The 22,935-nt window shown below is 38.2% G+C and overlaps 1 protein-coding gene and 1 long non-coding RNA gene across 5 annotated transcripts in view; one reads left to right on the top strand and one right to left on the bottom strand.

Moving 5' to 3' along the window:
- Window positions 1-11,295: 11,295 nt before the first annotated feature.
- Window positions 11,296-16,406, bottom strand: LOC120314824. The gene is made up of 3 exons (XR_005558535.1): window positions 16,111-16,406; window positions 14,215-14,270; window positions 11,296-12,002 (listed from the first exon to the last, which is right to left on the bottom strand). It is a non-coding gene; the product is annotated as an uncharacterized LOC120314824 (long non-coding RNA).
- A 151-nt stretch (window positions 16,407-16,557) lies between these two features.
- RGS17 (regulator of G protein signaling 17) overlaps window positions 16,558-22,935 on the top strand; it is a 62,928-nt gene continuing 56,550 nt past the window's right edge. For 2 of the 4 annotated variants that reach the window (XM_039358282.1, XM_039358281.1), the window contains exon 1: window positions 17,261-17,385. In XM_039358282.1, the coding sequence (XP_039214216.1) occupies window positions 17,267-17,385 (119 nt within the window). In that variant the 5' untranslated portion in view covers window positions 17,261-17,266. Of the gene's footprint in view, window positions 16,712-17,260; window positions 17,386-22,935 lie in introns of those variants that run through there. The other 2 variants (XM_039358283.1, XM_039358284.1) reach the window with 2 other exon arrangements.

The raw sequence follows: 22,935 nt of genomic DNA, 5'->3' as shown, positions 1-22,935 counted from the left end.
AATTCCTTCTGAACTCCCTTTGTCATGGGAAATCCACAAAGAACTGTGCTTTCAATTAATTTCTTTTTGTTTTTATTGATTAATAGAGTTGGATGAAATTTGGAAGCCTTTTTAAGAGAATAAAGCTAAAGATCATCTGAAATGTAAATATGCAGCTGGGTAATAGGCTTTAAGTGTGGATGAAATAATTAACTTTTATAAATTTGGGACAGAATGATTTGCATATTTGCTGTTTTTAATGGCTACTCTGTCACATTTCTGGTGAATTGGTACTGGGAATTTTGTGTAAGGCAACTTTTTATGGTTTGGAGATGAATAAAACTATTTATCTGAAAATAGCCGACATTGCAGATGTGTCTTATGATTGAAAAATGTGTCAAATAACAGAAACACATAAGCTTTTTTGCTATCTGCCAGTGAACTTGGTTTGGGCTGAGAAGGATGGCACAAAAAATTAAATTTTCCCACTTTCAAACTGTAATGATATGAACTGCTAGTTAAATGTGGCTAGCAAGCTGTTTCATAGACTGTCACAGCAAGAAAAAATCTGGAATTTAAATTGGAAAGCTATTACAAAGGAAAAATCCCAAGCAGGATTGTCCACAAAAATAAGTTTCATTTATGTCCATTTTTTTAGTTTGGTGAGAGAAAGGAGATAATGCCAAACCTTGTAGCAAGCACCAAAAAAAATATTAAGACACTTAACTAAACATGGACGTTTTCATGAGAATGAAGATAAAGAAAGACTGGCAAACAAAGACAACCTGACGCAAACTTGAACTTTTGGAAACTGAAACTTTCCAAACCTAATTTCCCGCTTGCCCAACCAAATGTTCAGAACTCAGCATGGGAGCACCACTCTAAAAAGAACAACTTCAAATTATTGTCTATCTTTAGTATGAACTATAAATATTCCAGAGTATTCATCAAATTGGGTCATAGATGTGCCAATTACCCATACCTATTCTGCAAGGAAGGGAACTATTTGAAATGAGCAACCAGTAGTCTTTTCTTTTCTCCTATCAGTAATTTAATCATGGAAACCACTTTTTTCAGCTGTTTTTTTTCTAGATGAGCTGCAGTATTTGAGGACTACAGGTCAGGCAGTTCAAGATCTGCCTAACTCTCTATTCATATCACCTTCTGAATTTCTTAAAGACACCAAATTTTGACTTGTTTGGGGCTGATCATGCATTTTCAAGGTTGCAGCATCCTATTGTATCATCCCACTTAAAACAGGACTTTGTAGTAGTTATTTTATTTATACACGAGCTCAAAGCAGGGTGTATTTAGCATGCTTGCATTCTATTCTTCCCTACAACATAATTCTGTGAAGTATGTTAGGTTGGAAAAGAGCAACAGGGAGCTTTCATGGCTGTGAATGAATTAGAACCTGGGTCTTTCGGGTGTCGGGCCAACTCAACACTAGCTCTAGGACACTGTTTCTCAATCTTGGCAAGTTTAAGCTGTGTGAACATTAATTCCAAGAATTCTTCAGCCAACATGGAGAGAGACAAAAGGTTGAAATACCAACACTGCATTTCCAAGTGTCTAGGACCTAGACCATTCATAAACTGATTTTTTTTCAATGTGTTGGAAGACTTGAAAATTAAACTTAATATTGAACTGCTTTGTATAGTAAACCTTATAAAAATATTTTCAAAGATCCCACTGATATTAACTCACAATTTCTTTGTGATACAACACATAGGAAACTGAAGCAGAATTCACAGCAGCCTAAATGTAACCAATGGTACGGGATGCTGGGAGATGTGATTCTGCAACATGGAGTTGTCTAGATATCAGTGGTATCCATAGGATCTTGCTGCATTTGGCAGCCACCAGCTTTATCCCTTTAGTGCAGGCTGGTGGGTAATGTTGTGATATACATAAAAAAGGGCAGGGTTAGCATCATGGCACTGTTGTGCTGTTTTCACCAGTCTGACACACATGAACACACATCGGAACTGGATGCTATTGCTAGAGATATGCCTTGAAAAAGGTAAAAGTGTGACACCATTCAGTATCATATGCAGCAGAATATTTTTGCATGTCTTTCTATTCATTGGTGTATACATATTTCTTTGTACTTTTTCACCCATTTTTAACAAAATCTTTACTGTGTTATTTTACAGCAATCACATTTAATGTTCTACCTTTTCATTGCCAAACTGCAAGCAGAACTATTTCCATTTACTTTAAGTATTTGTGTTGTCTTTAACTTTTTGTTTGATTGATGTTTTCCAGGATTTTGTGTTGTTGAATTACTACAACTTGAAGTAGAAACAGGTAAAGAATGTTTATATTTAGTTAGTTAGTCACCTGCAACCCCTAAGTTTCAAATTTACAGGATCTTCAACAAATCAAACTATGAAAAGTTTTACTTCAGTTTAGGTTCTGGTTCAATAGAAATTATTCCAATTCAGGTTAATAAAATTAATTTCACACGAATAATTGACAAATACAGTTCTAGTTCACCCAAGAAAATGCAAATCGTTGTATTCTGTATCATAATCATTTAGTATGGAGAAAACTAGCAGACCTGACAGTGTTGTGATTAAACACCAGCAGTTAAGTAACATAAAGTCTGCATGAAAGAATCATTAGTGTAGAAGCACTTAATATATAAATATTTATTTTTTCACATTATACAAGTATGCTTAAAACCATGGGTAATAAGAAAGAAACAGCCAAAACCACAATGGTGATGAGAGAAGAGGGGAAGAGAGGGAGAGATTACTGTGAAAGAGCCAAGACTAATTTTGCTGCTTTGTAAATATGCATCTTCTGTGTTTTAAAAAAAGTGACACCATTTGCCAAAACAATAAGCTTTAAATGAGGAAGACTCACCCGTCGTCGATAGATATTTTCTATAAGTAGTTCTTTTAAATCACATTTAATATTTCTTTGAATATTTATAAGTGAAATGTAAGTGCATTAACAAATGTATTAATTCCTCCTCCTCCTCCTCTTCCTCTTCAAAGCTGGTTCTTCCTGAAGAATGGAAGAGATGGACAAAACTAACAGCAGGACCACTCTCATTTGGTGTACAGTATGTTATTTTTGTCCCTTGCAAACTGCAAAAGACTGAGGCATTTAGGTTGACACATTTAAAAAAAAATGACCTACACTTAATGGCTAGATGCGTTTGAGACTGGAATAATACAGTAGGCATTTTTTTATATACTACATATTGTCCTTTATTATAGAATTCTTTGGAAGAAAACAGTCTCTTCTCTATTTATGAAATATGGTGGTAGAATCTACAGAATGCTCTTCTGGCCAATTTATATTTCATGCTTCTATATATTTCAATAGAGGTGAATCTGTCAGTCAGCTTGACTGGTTATTTATGTGGTTCCATTGGCCTGGAAAAAGCTGTGGTATATCCTCTCAAGAGGTCATTGCTGGATCCAACAGACCTGGAGAACCACCATCCAGTCTCTGCCTTTCCTTTTTAAGGAAGGTGGTAGAGAAACTAGTTGGGCTCCAGCTCAAGATAATGCTGGAGCAAGCAGATTGTCTACATCTTTTACAGTTGGATTTCAGGCTAGGTTTTAGTACAAAGATTGCATATGCCATGCTTAATGATGACCTGTGGCACACCTGGGATAGGAGTGGTGTATCCACCTTGATGCTCCCTGCTCTCCCAGAAGCTTTCAGTACTTGTCTGTGATATGTTTTGGCCTGGTTCCAAGGACTAGAAATGGGAGGCACTTTTCTTTGTTTGTCCTCCTTTTCTGTGTCCGATTCAAATAGCTTTTGTTCTCTTGGACTCTCAGCTCCTGCTCGATTACCAGATGATAGTGTGGTCAAGACTGTTTTCATAAATAACATCTGGTGTGTCATTTTCGGAAGCAAGGGGCTCTTTGAACAATCATTCACATCCTGGTCAGCTCACAATTGCACTAGCATGATGTGCTTCCAGCTGCCCTGGAAGAACTTTCAGAAGTTACATCTGGCCAGGAGGCATTGCTACAGGTGGTGTTGAGAAGAGCACACTATGCTCATAGGACCTCTCCACTGGTTACCACTTGGCTTTTGGATGTACTTCAAGGTGCTGGTTATAACCTTCACAGCATAGGGCTAGTTAACTGAGGGTCGTTTATTGCCACTTTTTCTGCTTGTCCAGTATGATCAAGCAGTCTGGATTCTGGATTAATTTATCAAATATCATCCTGTGCAATCAGGAATCATACCTTGTAGCTGCAGAGCCTGCCCTTTAGAATGATATTGCACAGGGCATTTATATGGCTTTTACCCTTATGATGTTCTGTAAATTACTTAAAACCTGGGTTAAGTTGCTTATGTAGTCCCTTATAGTTTGCTTAGTTTAACATTGGTCTTGTTCTTCTGGTTGGCCATATTCTTTTTTTAAAAATATGTCTTTATTTCCTTTTTTTAATTACTTGTAAGCTACCTAGAATTGTTGAGTAATCTGGTGGTCATGAAATTTGAATCAATAAAATAAATGAATCTGCACTATCTACACTTACTTAGTAAGTGTTTGATTCAGAAGTGCTGTGCAAATAACAAGTAACATCACTGAAGACAAGGAAAGGCATCACTGAAGAAGGTGGGAATTTCAACGAAATGTGCAAGTGCTAATGTCTACATTTATAAATGCAGATGTAGGAATGACTGTAATTTAAAGAGAAACACAACATGTCATAGCACTGTGATGGTGGGGGTGGCTGGAGCAGCTCAATCTGCTTCTATCCAAGATGGGCAATTTGTAAAGCAGGAATGGAAGAGATTCCATTCTCATGGTTCATTATCCTTAAACTGGCTTTGATTAAACAGTCCTTTCATTCATAAATGGCAACTGACAGACTGCATGTTTCCAACCTCCTTTTCTTTCAATCCACAGATCTTATTTCATTCTGACTTTTTTTTTTAAAAAAAAAAATCAGTTCAAGCAATATGTCACCAAAAACAGATGAAGCAAGCAAACAGAGTGGCTGAACAGTCTTCTGAGATCTTCAGATAAGAAATTAACTTCAGTAAAGTAGGACACCTGAATGCCTTACTAACAATGGGAAAAAAGGCTTCCTCCTGCATTTTCTGACCATTTATGATAATTTCTGCAGAATAACTATGAACTCATACCAAACGGAGTGCAATAGCCCTCTGCCAGTCAGCCCAACTCAATTTAAACTGGAGATTCAAGATTCAATTTTAGTTTATAATTCCAGATTGAAGCCAAATGGGTTTAGATCAAGCTGCTTCAAAATTTGGGTTAAAAATATATTTGTCAATAGGTTATAACATAAAAACATCAAAATGTCTGAAGCTAGGCCTTTTTTTTTAAGCAGAGTGGGAAGAAGACAGTAGGATATTAGATTTTTTTAGAGAATATTAACTCTGCCAAATTTCAGCTGGATGCCTTCAAGGCTTTTACTGTAATACATGTTTGAAATATTTCCCTCCTTTAGGCAGTTATAGTATGGACACTTCTGAGCAAAGGATTTTCAGTATCTGCCAAATTGTCTAAAGTCAAGGACCTATGAAGGAGTTGGCTAAACCAATGAAAATAAAAAACCCAAAGTTTTAGAAGCTTACTTGTGCAGCCCAATGAAACATTAGCCAGTGCAATTTCTTCTTAGAAAGAAAAATATAATCAAGAGAGCCTCACATTCTGAAACAGAAACATTTTCTTTTTAAAAACAACATGCTCAACAAAAACCATTCCATAACTTTAACAGGTTTGGTAATTCCCCCTCTAAAAAATATTTTGCATTAGTAACTAGGGATTCCTTCTTCCATAGTTCTCACACCTTTGCTCCCTTTCCTGCTTGACAGCAACAACAAACATTTGGAGCTAACTCGTTCATTTACTGATGAGGGTTCCATACTATCATCCAAACAAACTAAACATCTCTCTTTCAAAATGCTAATCAAGACTTTTTGTTTTGAAGCAGAGACAATAGCATGCATGCAATTGTCCACCAAAGGAATTATTTCACAAATCCTGAGTTAATCTCCTCACCCATGATATTCCCAGCAGTGAACTTTCACGGGCAAGACCACTTTCCCCAGTTAATTAATTTTGAAGATTGGGAGATGGTTTGATGAAGTCTAAACCAAATGGTGTGGTCTAGAATAAAGGTAAAAATGACAAGATATCTGTTCCAAATGTTACCCTTTGCAAGAGGGAGCAGGGGAACAGTCTATTCATGATGTCATGTAAAGGCTCTGACTTACATCTTTGTACAAGAACTCAGAATGCTAATAATAATAGTGAAATTTGTATGAAGACACGATTGGGTGTATTATTTTGGCATCATCGCAGGTTGCTGCAGACACTGCTGAACTGGAGTGGAATTACTGAGCAGATGCAAAGCAATCCAAATAAGAACATATAAACATAAAAAGAAACATAGCAACAGCATATAACAAAGAAAGGATGGCACTCATTCTGTTTCCAGGTTACTACAGTACTGGGATACTACAGGAATTGAGATTTACTTTCAAGAACACCAGCTGCTCCACCAGCTCAGCTTCTAGGGAGATGGACTCCAATCACACATTCTGTTGCATAACTTTTCACCTTCAATACTGGCTGATGGGCATGTGTCAGCCCTCTGGGGTAGTCCAGACAAGAAGCACCAATAGTAACACATTTATTGTAAGACATCAGTAACAGTCTCACAAGTCTGAAATACCTCTTACTTTTACCCTCCCGAAAACTATGGAGGGTCCCTTTTGAGATGTTTTCTCCATCCCTATCCCTCTTTCAGACTCATTTTGTTTATCAGAACATTGCCCAGGTTGACTCTTGCTCCTGTCCTTCAGTGTCATTCCCAGCTACCATTACAGCATGATAGGTGTTTCTGGGCAGTTCCCTCAGCAGATTTAGTACTTTAAGGGAGTTTTCCAGGGATTTTTATACTTCTTATACTCATAAGTAGGTAGCATGAGATTCTCAGCATTATTCAAATTCCTTGGTTGCATACAACAAGGATTACAATCCCTTCTATCTTCAGTAAGGACTCTGGAAAAAGAGGTTGTAACTGCTACTTCTAAAGATTTCTACTGTCTTTGGCTGCTACTACCGGTAGGAATCTGCTGAGGACTTTCTATTAGGACTGGATCTGGTAAAAAGTGATCCTACTTCCACCCTTGCTTGCTGCCAACTCTGTATATTCCAGGCTGAACTGATCATCTCATCCTTCTATTGCCTTAAAATACTGTTGCTCCTTATATATTAAATTAACTTATTCCATATGTTAGTCAAACCTTAAATCCATTCTCAGATACAGCCACTCAATAGAGACAGATACTGTAGAGTATATAGCAGATTTGACTTTTGCTGGGGTGGAGTGGGAAGAACTAAAGGAAAGACAAATTAGAAGGAAGGAACAGAAAGAACTGTGATTATAGTGACATAAGCAAAACCTGGTGATTGGGTCAGAGTGAGATGGGATTTTAATAAGATGTAGATTTGGAAAAAGATATGATTGCACATAAGACAAACCAAGCAGGTAAAAGCCCGAGTTCTCCTCTGCCCCTTTCCCCACCATCCCAGGATGCCTGGCTAAGGAATTCTAGGAGTTGCAGTCCACAAGTCATAAAAGGGCCAAGTTTGAAGACCCCTGATGTAGAGAAATGAAATCCTAGTAGGTGGAGTGAGAAAAAATAAGGGAGAAGAGAGACAAACCAAGGGGGAAAAATCTGATAGGCAGGAACTCAATAAAATGATAAAGCTTATTGGTGAGCTACTCAAGTGAATGATGGAATGCATATTATACCACTGTTAGCCTTCTCTATCTGGGTACTAGAGCTTCAATAAAATATCTTGTCTATCAAAATCTAGCAGGAAGCAGCAGAAAAGCACTGAATCTCCAAAGCACTTCTGAGACACCTGATTAATTTCTTGCTTTGAAGCAGCACCTGCTTTAATTCAGAAAACTAGTTTAAAAGGGTAGGTTCATTTAAGCTTTATTAACCCAGATTAATCATATAAAGATAGCATAGTCCATGTAGGCAGGAAGGAAAAGACGATATGGAGACCTCCTAAAGAGATGAATTGGGTAATTCATAATCTTGTTTACTTACTATCTTCTTTCCAAAGGCAGCATCTTTGTTTATGGTTGAAAGCAAAAGTCATTATACAAATACACACAACATAGAATACTATTAAAACTGAGTAATTTATGTAACAGCGCCGATTAAAAAAAAATTCTAATCCTGGAACTAGAGCCCTGTCTTCCTTATGATAGTTGCCACCAAGCAAAACTTAGAAACCTTCTGAGATATTTCAAGAGAGTCACGTGCTTACAAGAAACAAACTGCTTCCTCATTCTGCTAACCCAATCAGCCAATCAATGGCTTCCACATTAATGTATGGTGTCAAAATTTCTAATGGAACAATACCATGAGCCATATGGAAAGAATTCTACTGATCCTTTAGAATAAGAATGTTTCCTTGCCCAGATGCGGCTTCATTTTGTTTTGACCATATGAAAGACCAGAGCTACAGTGGGACATCCTAAAGTTCACATTGTAGTGGAAAGATCAACTTACTGATCAATTTATTTATAGCTGGTGGCTACAAATTTCCTCTCACAGAGTTTGTCTGGATTGACACATCCTGATCTACTTACCACCTTGGTTTAATTGTTGGTGATTATTGCTGCCACCAACTACCTTTTGGATGGTCCTTCAACTAACAGAGATAGGGCTCCCCTACCTTGTCCTGCCCTTTAGACAAATGAAAGACTATATGAAAGGAGTTAAATGAATAGAGATAAACAAAATGTCAACTGAAAACTCCATTATTCCTTCACCGCAATCCGCTTCTCAAATAACAACCAGATTGCGCACACATAGAGACCCCTTGTTGGACCTGACAATTGCTCGCTAAAGGATTTATTTTATTTTTTTTTGCAAAAAAACCCAACCTTGAAATATAAGATATATGAAATTTGATATGCAGAAGCAAATGCAGTATTTTTGGCAGAGCGTAATATGGTGCTGGCCCTCTGTAATTAATGATCTAGGCAGGATCTCTGCTTCCAAATTAAATTCTAGAGCACAAGAATTTAATAAAAAGCACAATAAAATATCTTTGCCATATCCAAACATCACTCAGAATATTTTTACCTGTGCAGAGAAAAAAAACAAGGGACAGTAAGATATTCTGTAACTAGCACATGCACACAAAGAAAGATTAAAATTTTCATTGTACTGGCTAAACATGATTACATATTTCTTCCTAAAAACCCTTCCTTGTTGTTCTCCTGGATCTTCTTAGGCTTCTTGAGGAAACTCCAGCCATCAGTCAGAGCTATGAGGGCCTGGTAGACCCCACTCACTTTCCCATTTCAGGCACAGCAATGTGTTACTCCACTTCTCTTCGAGTTCTTAAAAAAAACACCTTTTTTAATTCAAGAGAGGGAGTTAGAACGGCATCTAACTAGGCCTACATGCCAGCACCATCCTGCTTATGAAACAAGGGACAAATTTCCTTCTTAAATGTGGATTGCAGTTAAAATACTGGCGGCTGGCCAGCCAACCCATCAATAAAAGTAGGGGTTGCAGCATGGGCATATACTATACTTGTTTTACATTTGGTTATTGAACCCACATATAGGTGACAAATTGGCATTTCTCAAATTTGGCCACTTTAAGATGTATGCACCTCATTTCCAAAGAGTTAAAGTCCACACGTCTTAGAGTAGCCACGTTTAAGAAATACTAATTTAAAGAAAGGTGTTTCATTTATTGCCATCTAAGCCTTTCAAATTTAACAAAAATATTTTTTAGATTTATATCTTTTTCTTTCCTTTGGTGCTCTAGGTAACATGCATGATCTCTGCTAATTTTCTCCATATTGTTCTATGAGGGAATTTAGATGGAGAGAAAGTATCTTCTTGAGCAAAGTTATCCAGTGATGAAGGTGAACTTAGATTTCTTATGTCAAGGAGGTCCAAAACTACAACCACTACTTGATGCTGGTTGTGTATATTAAATACATCTTTCCAATTAATTTGAAAGATATGTGAACAGTGATGAATGATGCCCTTGCATGCAATTAGTTTTCTGCAGCAACTGCATTTGAAAAAATAAGACTAACTTCCAGGGAATAAATGGAAAACTGAATAAGGCTCTGCTAAATCAATGCAGCAGTTTCCAGTGGGTTTAGAGTACTGGGAGATGAGGAGACAGCCATTTTGCTCAAACCACATTCGGCACCTTTGAAAGGCCACTGGGTTCATATACTTGTGATTAAAAATGTTGGTCTAGAAGAGGGGTAGGCAACCTTGGCTCTTTTATGATTCGTGGACTTCAACTGCTGGCTCAGGAATTCTGGGAATTGAAGTCCACAAGTCATAAAAAAGCTAAGGTTGCCTACCCCTGGTCTAGAAAGTTTACAAATGGACTATGGGTCCAGATAAATTTGAAATAAGATTTTGGAATTAACTATAAAGAATCCTCCCCATGGGAAAATACTTTTGTTTTGAATTCTTAATAAGACTTTAAAAATTGAACACTAGAGGGAACTAGAAAGACTCAAAGATTACAGTTGAAGAAGAAAACATTCAATCTTAACTTACAAATACAGAATGAAGAAAAATATTTCAGCATTGAGCATGCTGAAGGATATGTTTAAACAATGGACCCAGAAGTTAATTTTAAGAATGTCTGCCTCTATAGATACACCATGTTTAAAAGATATTAAGGAAGAGGAACAAGTTTTACCTGATAACATTTAGTCTGATTTGAAGGTGGATTTAAAAATAACAGACTACAAGAATGACATGGAAAAAGATTTTATACTGGACATACAAAGGAAATTGATTGACGTTTTAATAATTAAAAATAATATCTAAATAACAAGAAAAGAAAATAACCCAGATAATTTTCCTATATTGAATTTACCAAAACTTACTTATTTAAAACTTCGAAGAATTTTATGAGATGGAATCAAAACAAATGAAAAGAAATCCAATTCTAGAAAATTATAAGATCAAAATTGGAAGAAGTGAAAAGAAAGAATATAAAGTTGGTTTAGTTGATCAAGGATAAAATAAATATGTTGTTATCTCTGGTAATCCTTAATGGATTTTTGTTGACATCAGAACTAATGATGAGGCTTTGAGGATTTGTTTATAAATAAGAGATGGGACATGGGAAAAAGAGAACATTTATTGTATTTTAAGAGAAGATGCTAAGTTACTAAAATTATTTCTATTTGTTGTGATATTCTTTATATATTTCTTTTTTTCCTTTACTATATTTTTAGTTTTTCTTTCTTTTCTGTTTTTTCTTTCCATTATTTTCCTTTTTATCTTTTCTGCCTGTTTATTTTTTGTTTGTATTAATTTTTATTGTAGAAATTGCAATTTTTAATAATATTACTATAAAAACAACTCACCAACATATGATATCTAGGAGGAAATTCCCATTTCAGGTTATTAACATTACTTTTTATTCCATCCTTCATATGAAGATCTCATAGTAATATCTTTAATCAGTAAAACTGAATGGCTGAGCCAGGGTTTGAGCTCAAGAGGAACTAATTTCTTATGTTAACATTAATAGTTATATTACAGGACTTAAAATTATTAAAATTTAATAATCTTCTTAAAATTATTCTACATGAAAAACATTGTAACAAAGTGTTTTTTTCTGTTTTTTAAAAATCTTGAGTCTCAGATGCTTTTTAAGGCACATTAGTCAATTGATCTTTGCCCCATTTGAAATGCCGTAAGTAAGTATGATGAAGCTGATGGAGAGTTAAATATTAGAAGGAAAAAGAAAAGCTGGAGAAGCAACTTCAGAAAACAGGACAACAGAATCCAATTACCTTCACTGTTTTGTCCTTCCACTCTGAGAATCAACGATTTGTTTACAGCCATCTTGGATTGCTAAGAAACTGATCTTATATCTTTCCAAATGATGTTGTTATTTATAACTCAGAAAATAAGTGGGTAAGCCTGGAAGATTGAATGCTCATTTTCCCACTCAGCAGACTCATCGTGTTCTTCTCTTTGGTTCTGAAATGCCAGTAAACATTCGTTATTCCTTCTTGCTGAATATAAGTCTTTGTACCACAAATACAACAGCAGATAAGCACATGATTGATGTATGCAGATGAGCAGAAATCTCGGAGTTGATCATGATTCTATGAGATTTTATTTATTTACTTACTTACTTACTTACTTACTTATCGTGTTTCAAGACTGCCCATTTTCCTCAAAAAGGGAGATCTTCAGTTCCATAAGAATCCACTTCTTCTTAGTGGAAGGCATTACATTTGAACCAGTCATAACAAAAGAACAGGCTGATATTACAAGAGATATTGTCTTTAGAAAAAAAACTGTATTATGTTCCTTCATATAATAAAGCAACAATATCCAGCCTAGATCTTCCCAATAAACCACACTACAACCCCCCTCTTATCCAACTACTGTGGTCAACAATGTCTGAAGAAAGGCAAAGCTGACCCCAAAAATATCATGATGTATAATCCATCAAATCTGGAGGGCCAACAAGCTGGAAAAGCTGCAATGAGCATCATTTTCTTAAAAGAAAAAAATACATATGTGAACCTAAAAAGCAATTCTCTGCTGCTGTTTCTTGATCATCATCATCATAATAAAAAAAATCCTATTAGATCAGCTTGCTCACTTTAGGAACTGTGGCTAGACCTATTTGCTGCCTTATTATTGTTGTTGTTGTTATGAATTACTAGAAAGAAAGATGAGTGGCTCTTCCTACAGCATCACCAAAGACCCCCCTCCCTTCCCCGGAGCCACCTCGTAAATGGGTGCTGCAATTGGGAAGGTTCAGGGCCAGCAGGAATCTGACTGACTGCATGGACACCAGCTCATCTCCACACTGACATGGTACCTACTTATCTACGCACATAAAGCATGCTTTCCAATTGTTAAGTGGACAGACACTGACATGAATGACAGGAGCTCATCCAGTTCTAGGACTCAAACTGCTGGAGCAGAGACCTTCTCCAGCATTATTAAGCCACTGGACCACCATGCCTCTTGCCGCTGCCTTAATTAACTGGATTGACATTTGTGCCCCTCCCTCCCTGCCAGCAGGCTATGGGGACCAAAAACTGTGTCCTAGTTACATCACTACCAATTTTGCAATGAACCCATGTCCCAATTTCCCCCTCCCCTTTTTCTTGGTTGGGGAATAGCTATTGCCAACATTATTCATCTTCAACCATATTGTCTGAGGTACTGGCTGTAACACCGGAAGGGCTATGCATTATCCATTCCTTAACTTGGGCAATATAGGAGGACCACTTGTGCCTAAAATGTGTTTTTTGAAAGACTATCAGCAGGATGTCTCCTGATATTTCTGGCCATATCTGTCAACTAAGAAAAGGAGCAGGCATGACACTGAATTAAGTATCAATCCTCCTGACCTCACCTCGCAGGCAATCAGCAATGTTCATTCATAGAAAACTTCAGTCTAGGCTTTCAATCTATTCTTCTGTCGTGTTGGATGGTGTGCATCAGTTGTCCACACTATGGCCATAGCAGCCTCAGACTTTGCCGAGGGCAAGAGGAATTAATGTTTGCTTCTTTTTCTCTTTACAGACGTTAGATAAGATATCTGCCCCAAATGCCAAGCAGTATGGATCTAGTGGAGGCTAGAATGTATTTGTTCTTACTCATATAGACTACATGAGTACTAATATTACTGTAAAATGTCGGAAGATGTATGGAACCAGTGACGTCATATCTATGTCCAATGTGTTTTTAATTTTGTATTATTAATAAAAATGTATTTAAAAAAGAAAGAATGTTCTTGCTAAATGAGACTGCAGCATTCTGGGATGGGGTTCAAATATTATATTAAACCATTTTAGTTTAGGACTAGTGACCACTATAGCAGCACAATGGTTTATAAGCTATAGTTAATATAAGCCAGTGGTAATCAAACCATAATTAGCCTACGTTAATATTGTCTAGGAAAAAGTAAATGTGCCAACAAAGGCAGAGCTTCAAGACAAACACAAACTGAATTCTAAAGCTTGCCTTAGTCATTTTACTTAGCCTGCACACAGTCATTGTATTAAGTATTAAATGACATGTGATTATGAAAATGTTATGGTTACAGTTACAGACGCATGCAACTAGTTGCTTGACTATACAACTTTGTGCTTGCAAATAAAGCATCAGAAGGTGTGTTAAACTTATTCTCACACTTAGGTATTTCTAATGTTAAAAGCTAATTTACCTGTGAGAACAGTAGACAATTTGAAAGTTCATTTGGTTTCCTGTGCTCATGATAGCCTGGGTCAAATGGATAATAAAGTTAATTACCTTGGGAACAAAAAATTAAGTCAGTTCTTGGAAAAGTATTCTTAATCTTAATGTGCAATATAATTCTTCTAGAATGTAAGACCACACTACTATTAAAATTACATGATTATTGCCTTCAGAAGTTTTGGGTGCTTCATCACTGGAGGTTTTTAAGAAAAGACCAGACAGCCATCTATCTGAACTGGTACAGGGTCTCCTGCTTGAGCAGGGGACTGGACTAGAAGACCTCCAAGGTCCCTTCCAGATCTATCTGATTGACTGATTTAACATTTTATGTGATGGTGTATATATGGTTATTTATCATATAATATCTAATTTATAACATTTAAAAATGATCAAGCAGGTTGTCAGTTAAACATTCTCAACTTAATGCATGTTACAGTTCTTATGGAACAGTTCTGAATAAAATATGTTAGATCAAGGAACTTAGAATCAAGATTTGATCCTTGATCCAGAAGTTTTTAAATCAAAGTTGTATTGCTTTTGCATTAAAATTTACACACGACAAGCACTTTTGTTTACGTTTTAATTAAAATTTATTGTATGTACGTTTCCCTAACCTAAGTCAGGGAAGAAGGCTCACAACATTGAGCTTCACATATTCACAATCCTTCTGTGCAATACGTTTAATGTTGCATTCGTAACGTTAAAAGAAAAAGGAGTGGAGTTAGCTATCATATCAAACAAAAAAATACAGAGGATAGAATGTGTGGGGGAAATGTGATTAATCACATTGTATTTCTGGCTTCCAAAAAGCTGCCCGCATGCACCAATATCCGTATGTTCAATATATGATCTGCATTATTTATTTAATTAGTTAGTCGCCCATCTTGCTACACATGCTTGAAAGCTTTTGCACACTCTTTGAGGATCAACCAAGAAAAAAGAAAGCAGCAAGGACTTGGTTACACAGGTTGAAAAATATCTTACTTACTATTCTGGAGAATTGTATTAGGGAGAACATCTCTGAATTTTTCCCAGGATTTTTTTTTTTTCCTTCCTGGTCAGATTGTTCCAAGTCTCTTATCTACAGAAAAAAAAAAAATCCTTTCTCCCTGTACAGAAAAACAGCAATCTGACCATGAAGGAAAGTCTCTTCTTTCTTTTTTGTGGGATATGGGCTACAATCTTGATAAGAGGAAATTGATACTAATAAGCCTAGGCCAATGGTGTGATTCAGTAAAGGCAATGTGGAACACAGGACCCTGCGGTTATATGGTTATATACTGTTCCTTTCCGAATGCTTGTTCAACTTTCCAGTTTAGCCTGAAGATTGGACCATGTCCCAGCCAAACACTAACACTTTGCTTAGCTTCTCTCAGCACAGAGAAAACCACAACAAGCCACCTATCTCAGCTTCCCCCTCCCCATCCCTTCTCTTCCCCGGAGTAAAGGACATTCAGCTTTCTCTGGACTCACATATCCCGCCTGAATGGCAAAGCTTGTTATGGATCTGTTCTATGCGGACAAGTGTCAGGACATCAAGAGCCATTTGCTGTGCTAGTTTATTCTCTCCAAATCTCCCTGGGTGGATACCTCCGATTCTAAAAAAAATAATAATTAAAAAAAAACCCAAGCCTCTCGCAAGCATTCGATTAGATCTGCGCTCCAATAGTTTTAAACGTGTTTTTTTTAAATGTTTTGTTTTAATGTTTATTCTATTAGTGTGGGCGGCATCACGCTCAGGTTCCCTGCCTCTCCGCTGTCCGACATAAAGTACCGTGGAAACCCTACTCGCTTCTATGGCAGCGCTGGGTTCCCTTCCAGAGCATCTCCCAGCCGAAGCTGCAGCTGGTCACCCGCCGCTCACCTGTACGCGAGAGCCTGCATCCCACTAAAACACGTGGCCAGGCGCCCCGCCACGCAGAGGCTTGCTGGAGAGAGCCGTCGCCGGAGATCTTCCCGCTCCCGCTCCTTCCCCCACCTCTCCTCCCCGCGGATCCTAAGGGCCGGCCGCTCTCTTCGCCGAATCCTGGCTAGATCGCTCCCGCTTGCCCTCGCCCCCCCTCCCGCTCTCCCGCCTCCTCCTCCTCGGAATCTCCGGAGGCAAAGGAGAAGCCGAGGGAGGGGGGGCGGAATGAGTCACGCTTGAGCGAAGCAGGGAAACTCCAGCTCCTCCGCCGAGGCCAGCGCTATTAAAAAGCGCATGCGCGCCCGGAGCCTCTGCTCTGCTCCCCACCCTCCCTTCCTCGCTTGCCCCTCTCCCTTCTTTCCTCCCTCCCTCCTTCCTTCTTTCTTTCCCTCCCTCCCTCCCTCCCTCTCTCTCTCTCTTTCTCTCTCTCTGTCTTTCCCTGCCGGCTGGGTGCTGAAGTTGGGCGGATGGAAGCAAACCAGCTCCGCTAGGGACCAAGCTGCACCAGTCTTTTCCCCGGGACCGTTCAGTGCCAAGCACACACCACCAGGCGGGGTGGGTAAGATGGACCGCTTTTTCTCTCTCCTTTCAACCCTCCGCCTTGGGCAAATCGCTGGCACCAAAATGTCTGCTTTATAGACCGGTGCCTATAGAGATAGATCTCGATCTCTACCAGGAGGGAGGCGAAGGGCAGAGAGGGAGGGGTTGCCTGCCTGCCTGCGCGGAGCGCCAAAGCGAGAAGCTGGTGGGGCTGACGGCGACCAGAGATGCGCGTCTGGGTTTCTTGGGTGCCTCGGTGTGTGTGTTTTTGTGTGTGTGTGTGTGTGTGTGTGTGTGTATGAGTCTGTGAGTGAGTGAGAGAGAAAGAGAGAGGAGTGCGCGCGCACGCGCCAGTGTGGTCGCTGTGTGCGTGTGTGTGTGTGTGTGTGTGAGAGAGAGAGAGAGAGAGAGAGAGAGAGAGAGAGAGAGAGAGAGAGAGAGAGACTGTGGTGGGGAAATGTTGTTTCTCTCCAGTGATGCAGAAAGGGGTGGGAGGGAAGGAGAGAAGGGAGAGGCTCGGCGTGGTGGCTTCCCTGGACCTGCCCTCCTCACGCTCGGTGCTGCCGGCGGGACGATGCTGAGGGGCTGGAGCGAAGGATTTGAACCTGGCCGAGGCAGGAAGGCAGAAGAGACGGGAAACGTTGGAGGCGCTAAAAGAGGACCTTGGGAAAGGGAAGGTTGGGGGAAAGAAAGGTGAGAAGGCAAGAGAGAGGAGAAAGCTCCGTAGAAGTACAAACGTCCTTTGGAGATATAAAAAGAGACATTTCCCCCTTTTCTTACCAGGAGATAATACAATGCTGGAACTTGCTTTGCCTTCCTCCATCTCTTTGGAATCTATAGAATCTTCTCCTCTCCTCTCCTCTCCTACTTTCTTCCTTTCAAATTTTATCTCCCCCATTCTCCTTTCAACCATTCTCTATAAGGAATTGGCATACTTTTCTTAAACTATTCCTACAAACATCATAGAACTGATAAGAAGGAAAGGAAAAGAAATAGATTCTAGAGTAGCAGCTTTGATGTGAAGAGGATAACTGCACTCACGGATAATACATACATGCACACAACTTGTGACTGAGGTGGTGGGGTGCAGAGCTTTTCCTAGGGTCAGGCCAAAAAAAAAAAAAACCCCATTTCCTGCTCTTTCCAGTTCACTGGAGTTTCTTCTGCTTGGCTGCAACCTATTTAGCTCCTTCTCCCTGACTGCTCTTCTAAGAACTCATGAAATTGGAGGAAAGACTTGGGTCCACTTAGGGACCCAGAGATATCACTATCACACACACCCCTGGACGGGGGGGGGGTGGCGGGGGGGTAGTAGCTGCTATAGAGATAGACAACCAACAGGATGCTTGTTTCTGATTAGGCAAGAGCAACAGAAGGGATCTAGGGAGGTTGAGTCAAAATCTGCCTCCACCCTTTCCACCCATTGGAAATGGCAACTGAAATTTTGGCTACTTCACAGATTGTTTTAGCAGTTTATTGCTGACCAAACTGCTGGTGTCGAAATGCAAAGAAAGGGAGAAAGGGCCTGATCTTTGATGGACAGCTTTTTCCTTTCAGAATCTCCATCTTTCCTTCCAAAGTTAGCAAAGTCTGATGAATCAACACACTCTATTCTATTTGTAACTATCTACTCTGCTCCTGTTATTCCTTCTGTAGTTTCAGATTGCTATAATCTCCAGCAGGTTTAGACAGATGGGTGGCTCAAAATATTTTCTTTCAAACTAACTTTTAAGAAACGGAATCAAAAGCTACTACATGGGCCTTTTATGTATAGTTTCATTATAACATGTTGTGTTACAGATTGTTCCAGGGTTGCAGTTATGATACTATTTTAAATGCATACATTAAGGATCATATTCAGACTTATATGGGTGTTTCCCCCAAAAGCCTATTAAGTCTTCAATTACAATATATTTGTAAATGTGCATCATGAAAGCTTACTTTCTAATAATGATTCTTGTTATTCTAGTTTTCATAGAGGCACATATACTACCCTAGCAAGTCTCCAACCTGTTCTGAATTTTTCATTTATTTTAATAGATATTCCTATAAACAGAAAGCATTTGAGCCTTGATTCATCATAGATTGGTTATAGTTTGATTTGATTAATTTAATCTTATTTGTGGTATTCATTAATTTGTGGACTTTTACCTGGATGGTGTTTTTCCCCCATATGAATCTTTTCTTATTCTTGTGGTAGTTTTGGCACTAACATGAAGCCCTTCAGAACCGTCATCAAGGATGGGTCAATGTTGATACCCCAATTTTGGTGTTGTTTTTGGTTTCTGCTTTCTGTTTCCATAGCAAATCAGGTTTTTACAGGACAGGGTTGCTAGCCCTGTGCCTAATCCTCCTTTATCTGGGCTTAGGACCAGCAAGTGCCCACCTCAGGCAGAGTTATTTTCTCTTATTGAGAGTCCTTAGGGATTCAGCAGTCTATAAATGTAAATAATCACCGTAATAATATTCTACCATGTGTTCTGGTAGATAGTTTACTCAGAAATAGTAACTTGGAATTTATTGGGAAATTAATATCAATGTGGTTATTTCATTTCATTTTGTGTTGTCTGAAATTTGCCTTCTGCTTCCTGTCTTCCTTCTCTTGCATATTTATTCAAATGAGCCACACAGAGTTATTTCCAGATGGATGTCCAAAGGATTGCAGTTTTAGGTTGGAGTTAGAAAAATAGATTCCTTTGTAATCCTTTTAGAAAAAAAAAACAGATTAGCTAAGATTTAAGCATTCACGGAAGGGTTCTCAAACAAATTGTGTTTTATATGAGCGAAAAGTATGAATACATTTCAATGGGTAATAGAATTTGATCAGAGTATGATCAGAAATGTTCTATTCATGTGTCGAGATAGCAAAGCTTCACACAACTGTTCCTCAATTTGGCAGTCTCTTCAGCTTGACTCATTCTCAAGATCTTCCTAGGTTCCACATTTTGTGTTTCTCATCCCTGTCTGATGTGTCACTTTTAACTACTTAGGAAATTTTGTTGAAAGGTAGTAGGTAAAATATTTATTAAAATAAAATATATATATATATTTGAAGCTATGTGAAGTATGTGGAAGTTCTCACATTGTCCCTGTATGAATCAGACCTGTTTATGATACACATAGATGACACTCAACAATCTCCAAAAGGCGAATTTTACATTTGAAACACCAATCAATTAGATCCCTGACAAAGTTAGGTTTTATCCCATTCCACTTTTTGCTAAAAGTCATACAATCTCCTGAGCTATAATTTTATTAGGTTTACTATAGAAGTGTCATTATTTTTCCTGTAATTCCCATCTCAAAAATGAGAAGTATAGTGGCAGAACCTAATGCTTCTTTTAAACATAGACAATGCCACAAAGGAAAGCGTTAGACATAAAAATATTAGCTTTGCCTGTCTTGCTCAATACATTTGCTCTTAGTTGGAAAAATCCAATACTTCCATTTAATTCCCAATCAGGCCGTTGACTGGGACTCTTAAATTTAAAACATTATAAGCAAGTTGCTATTGACCCTTTGTACTAATACTCTTCCTAGAATATATATATTCTACTTTGAGTGTAATCAATAAAGAGAGCTTTTATCTAAGCACTGCTACCTACAAAGGATGTTTTCTGATACCTGGTATCTCTGGGTACTACTACATTTTTTTAGGGATATCTCCCACAAGTTTAGCAACTGTTGCTCAAAGCACAGCCATAGCACTCCTTCCTCCATTTTTGCCACATAATTGTGTGAGGTAGGTTAGGCTGAAAGAGGATGACTATTCAAACTCACCAAGTGGGTTTGTGTAGCTGAGGTGAACTAAACCACAATCCTAATCCTTACCCACGACACTACAATGGTTCTCTTTAACTGCTTCTGTGGAAGGAATTTCTACTGCATAATTATGCTATATAATTACATAATTCTGCTATATAAAAGTGCTCTCCCTAAAAGAGATTAGGAAGGCAGAGCATTAGTGTTCTTGAAACATGTATAAAATAGAGAAGATGAAATATATGTGTGCACGATTTCCTCATAGGATGTCATGTTTTCTCCGAAAAAAAAGTGTTCTTATTTTCTGTTGGGGCATTGGCCAGCAGATTCTCAAACCAGAAACTTCTTTAAATGGGTGTAGGAAATTTTTTAAAAAAAAACTCAACAGGGAAAAGAACTATAGGAAATTATTACAGCCCATTTCTTAAAGGTGCAGTAACAAACATCACATCTGTCTTTTTCAGGTTCTAAAGTGTATCTGTTTTTCTTGACTTCAAAACTATTATCAGTGCAGAGTAGGTAGTTACTAATACTTGACTCTTAGTGAAGCTCAGCCTTTACAGTTGACTCATATCATAGTCTTTACACTTGTTAGGTAATTGTATAAACTCATCTTTTCAAGACCATTGCTCGCCACAGTGGACACATGTAGCAGTTCCTCTTGAGACTTGGATAATAGTGGGGAAAATGAGTCTCACATCTGACGTTTTCTAAGGATTATGCTGAACTCTCAGATGTAGCCATAGCAGCAGCCAAATCTTTTCTTGAATAACTTGTTTCTTCCTAAATGAGTTCTATTTGGGATAAATAGGATTCATGATTCATATCTTTGAGGTTTACTATCACTCGACACCCTGATTGGGCTGCATATCTTTTTGTCTTCAGTGCTGGTTATCATCTTGATTATGGTTTCCACCTAGTTCTTTCTCGATTTCACATTACTTTAGTGATGATATGCCCCGTGTAGCTCACTTCATTGATGATAAACCATGTTTTGTCTTTATTGAAACAACCATTGCCGGAGGACTCTCCATCATCTTCTTTAAAAGGTCATCATGCTCTGCTTTGTAGAAGCAGCCATTATCAGACAGATCATCATGTGCAATTCCTCAATATTTTCAAAACATTCATGGTTCTTTTCTTAGAATATTTCACTGGTTGATTCGATGACAAAAGATAATGTAATTAAACTATGCTGCCCCAATGGAGAGTTCAGTGTGCACAGCTATATTCACGTTGCATCTAGGGATATTTATTAATAATAACCTTTCTCATCTGAAATGGTGAAGATATGGGGGAGGGGGTTGGTGCCTCTGATATTCTTTCCGCTAGTATGGGGAACTTTTCTCCTTTGAATGCTTTGTTGAAATCTTTTGGGGCTAGATACATCCAAGAATCACATACTGTTTATCCATGCTAGACACCTTGTCACTCCATACACTTCTATGTTTTTTTCCATGATAGCAAAAGGAATTTTCCTGTATACATTTCTGTATTACATCTGTGGTTGTAATATTTTCCTGGAAAGCAACCCAGTCTTACACCTGAATTAAATCCTCTTTGTATTCTGCCTTTGGGGTGTCCTATGTGTATCATGTGTATGAGATCCATGGCAATGTGAATCATGCTGATTAAGTAGCAGTGGCTGATTGTCAGTGATTAGGAAGAATCTGAGGTCCGTGTCTTTTGGCTTCACATGAGATGTCACAAAGGCAGATAACCTTTGATAACCCACCCCTAGTTGTTCATCAGCCCTCTGTAGCATGATGTTTGTCTTGGAACCAATGAAAATTTGAAGCTGATCTCCAATTTTGTCTGCATACTATACCTCACTTCACAATAAACAGTTTATAGAGAGTTTATATTGTCATTAAGCATAACTTGAGTCTATACTCTTGGTTCAGGTTAAGAACTTTGTACTGCACATTGGGTGAAATGATTTGAACCTTTACACTTCCAACGCAAAACATTATTAGCTAAGCATGTTCTAGGTTGATGCATTTGTTCACAACGATGTGTGATTTGACTTGTTGCTAGCAGAACATCCTATTCATTTGATGGTCATCTTAGTAGAAGGATTCACTTTACCTACGTGATAGATAATCCCTTGACACACCTTTTGGCTGAGTCCAAGTTAATGGCATCAACTCTGCAAATATGCCTGTGAACTTGGGACAATGGCATCCTCAGAAGAGAGGGTGTCAGACAGGTCAGTCTTAATTAAAACAGAATTGCTTAATTGTGATGTGAGCACGTCTCTTTTGTACATAAACTGAAATGTTGAAGGTGTGCCCAAAATGGGCAGAATTTGCAGTTGATAGTGTGACACTTTCATTGTTTTGAGAAAAGCAGCAGGAGCCTGAGGATGTCCATGTTCGAGGACAAGCATAGTGACGTCAAATGCAAGAAAAATCAACAATTTAGATGTTAGTTTGGCCAGAGAGCTGATAAGTGGAGTCCCATAATAAAATTTTATAGGAA

The sequence above is a fragment of the Crotalus tigris genome, unplaced genomic scaffold (assembly GCF_016545835.1).
Source record: "Crotalus tigris isolate CLP2741 ecotype Arizona unplaced genomic scaffold, ASM1654583v1 scf7180000019007.31208882:3723066, whole genome shotgun sequence".
In the NCBI taxonomy this organism is placed as follows: Eukaryota; Metazoa; Chordata; class Lepidosauria; order Squamata; family Viperidae; genus Crotalus; species Crotalus tigris.
This window is presented reverse-complemented; position numbering and strand designations above follow the sequence as displayed.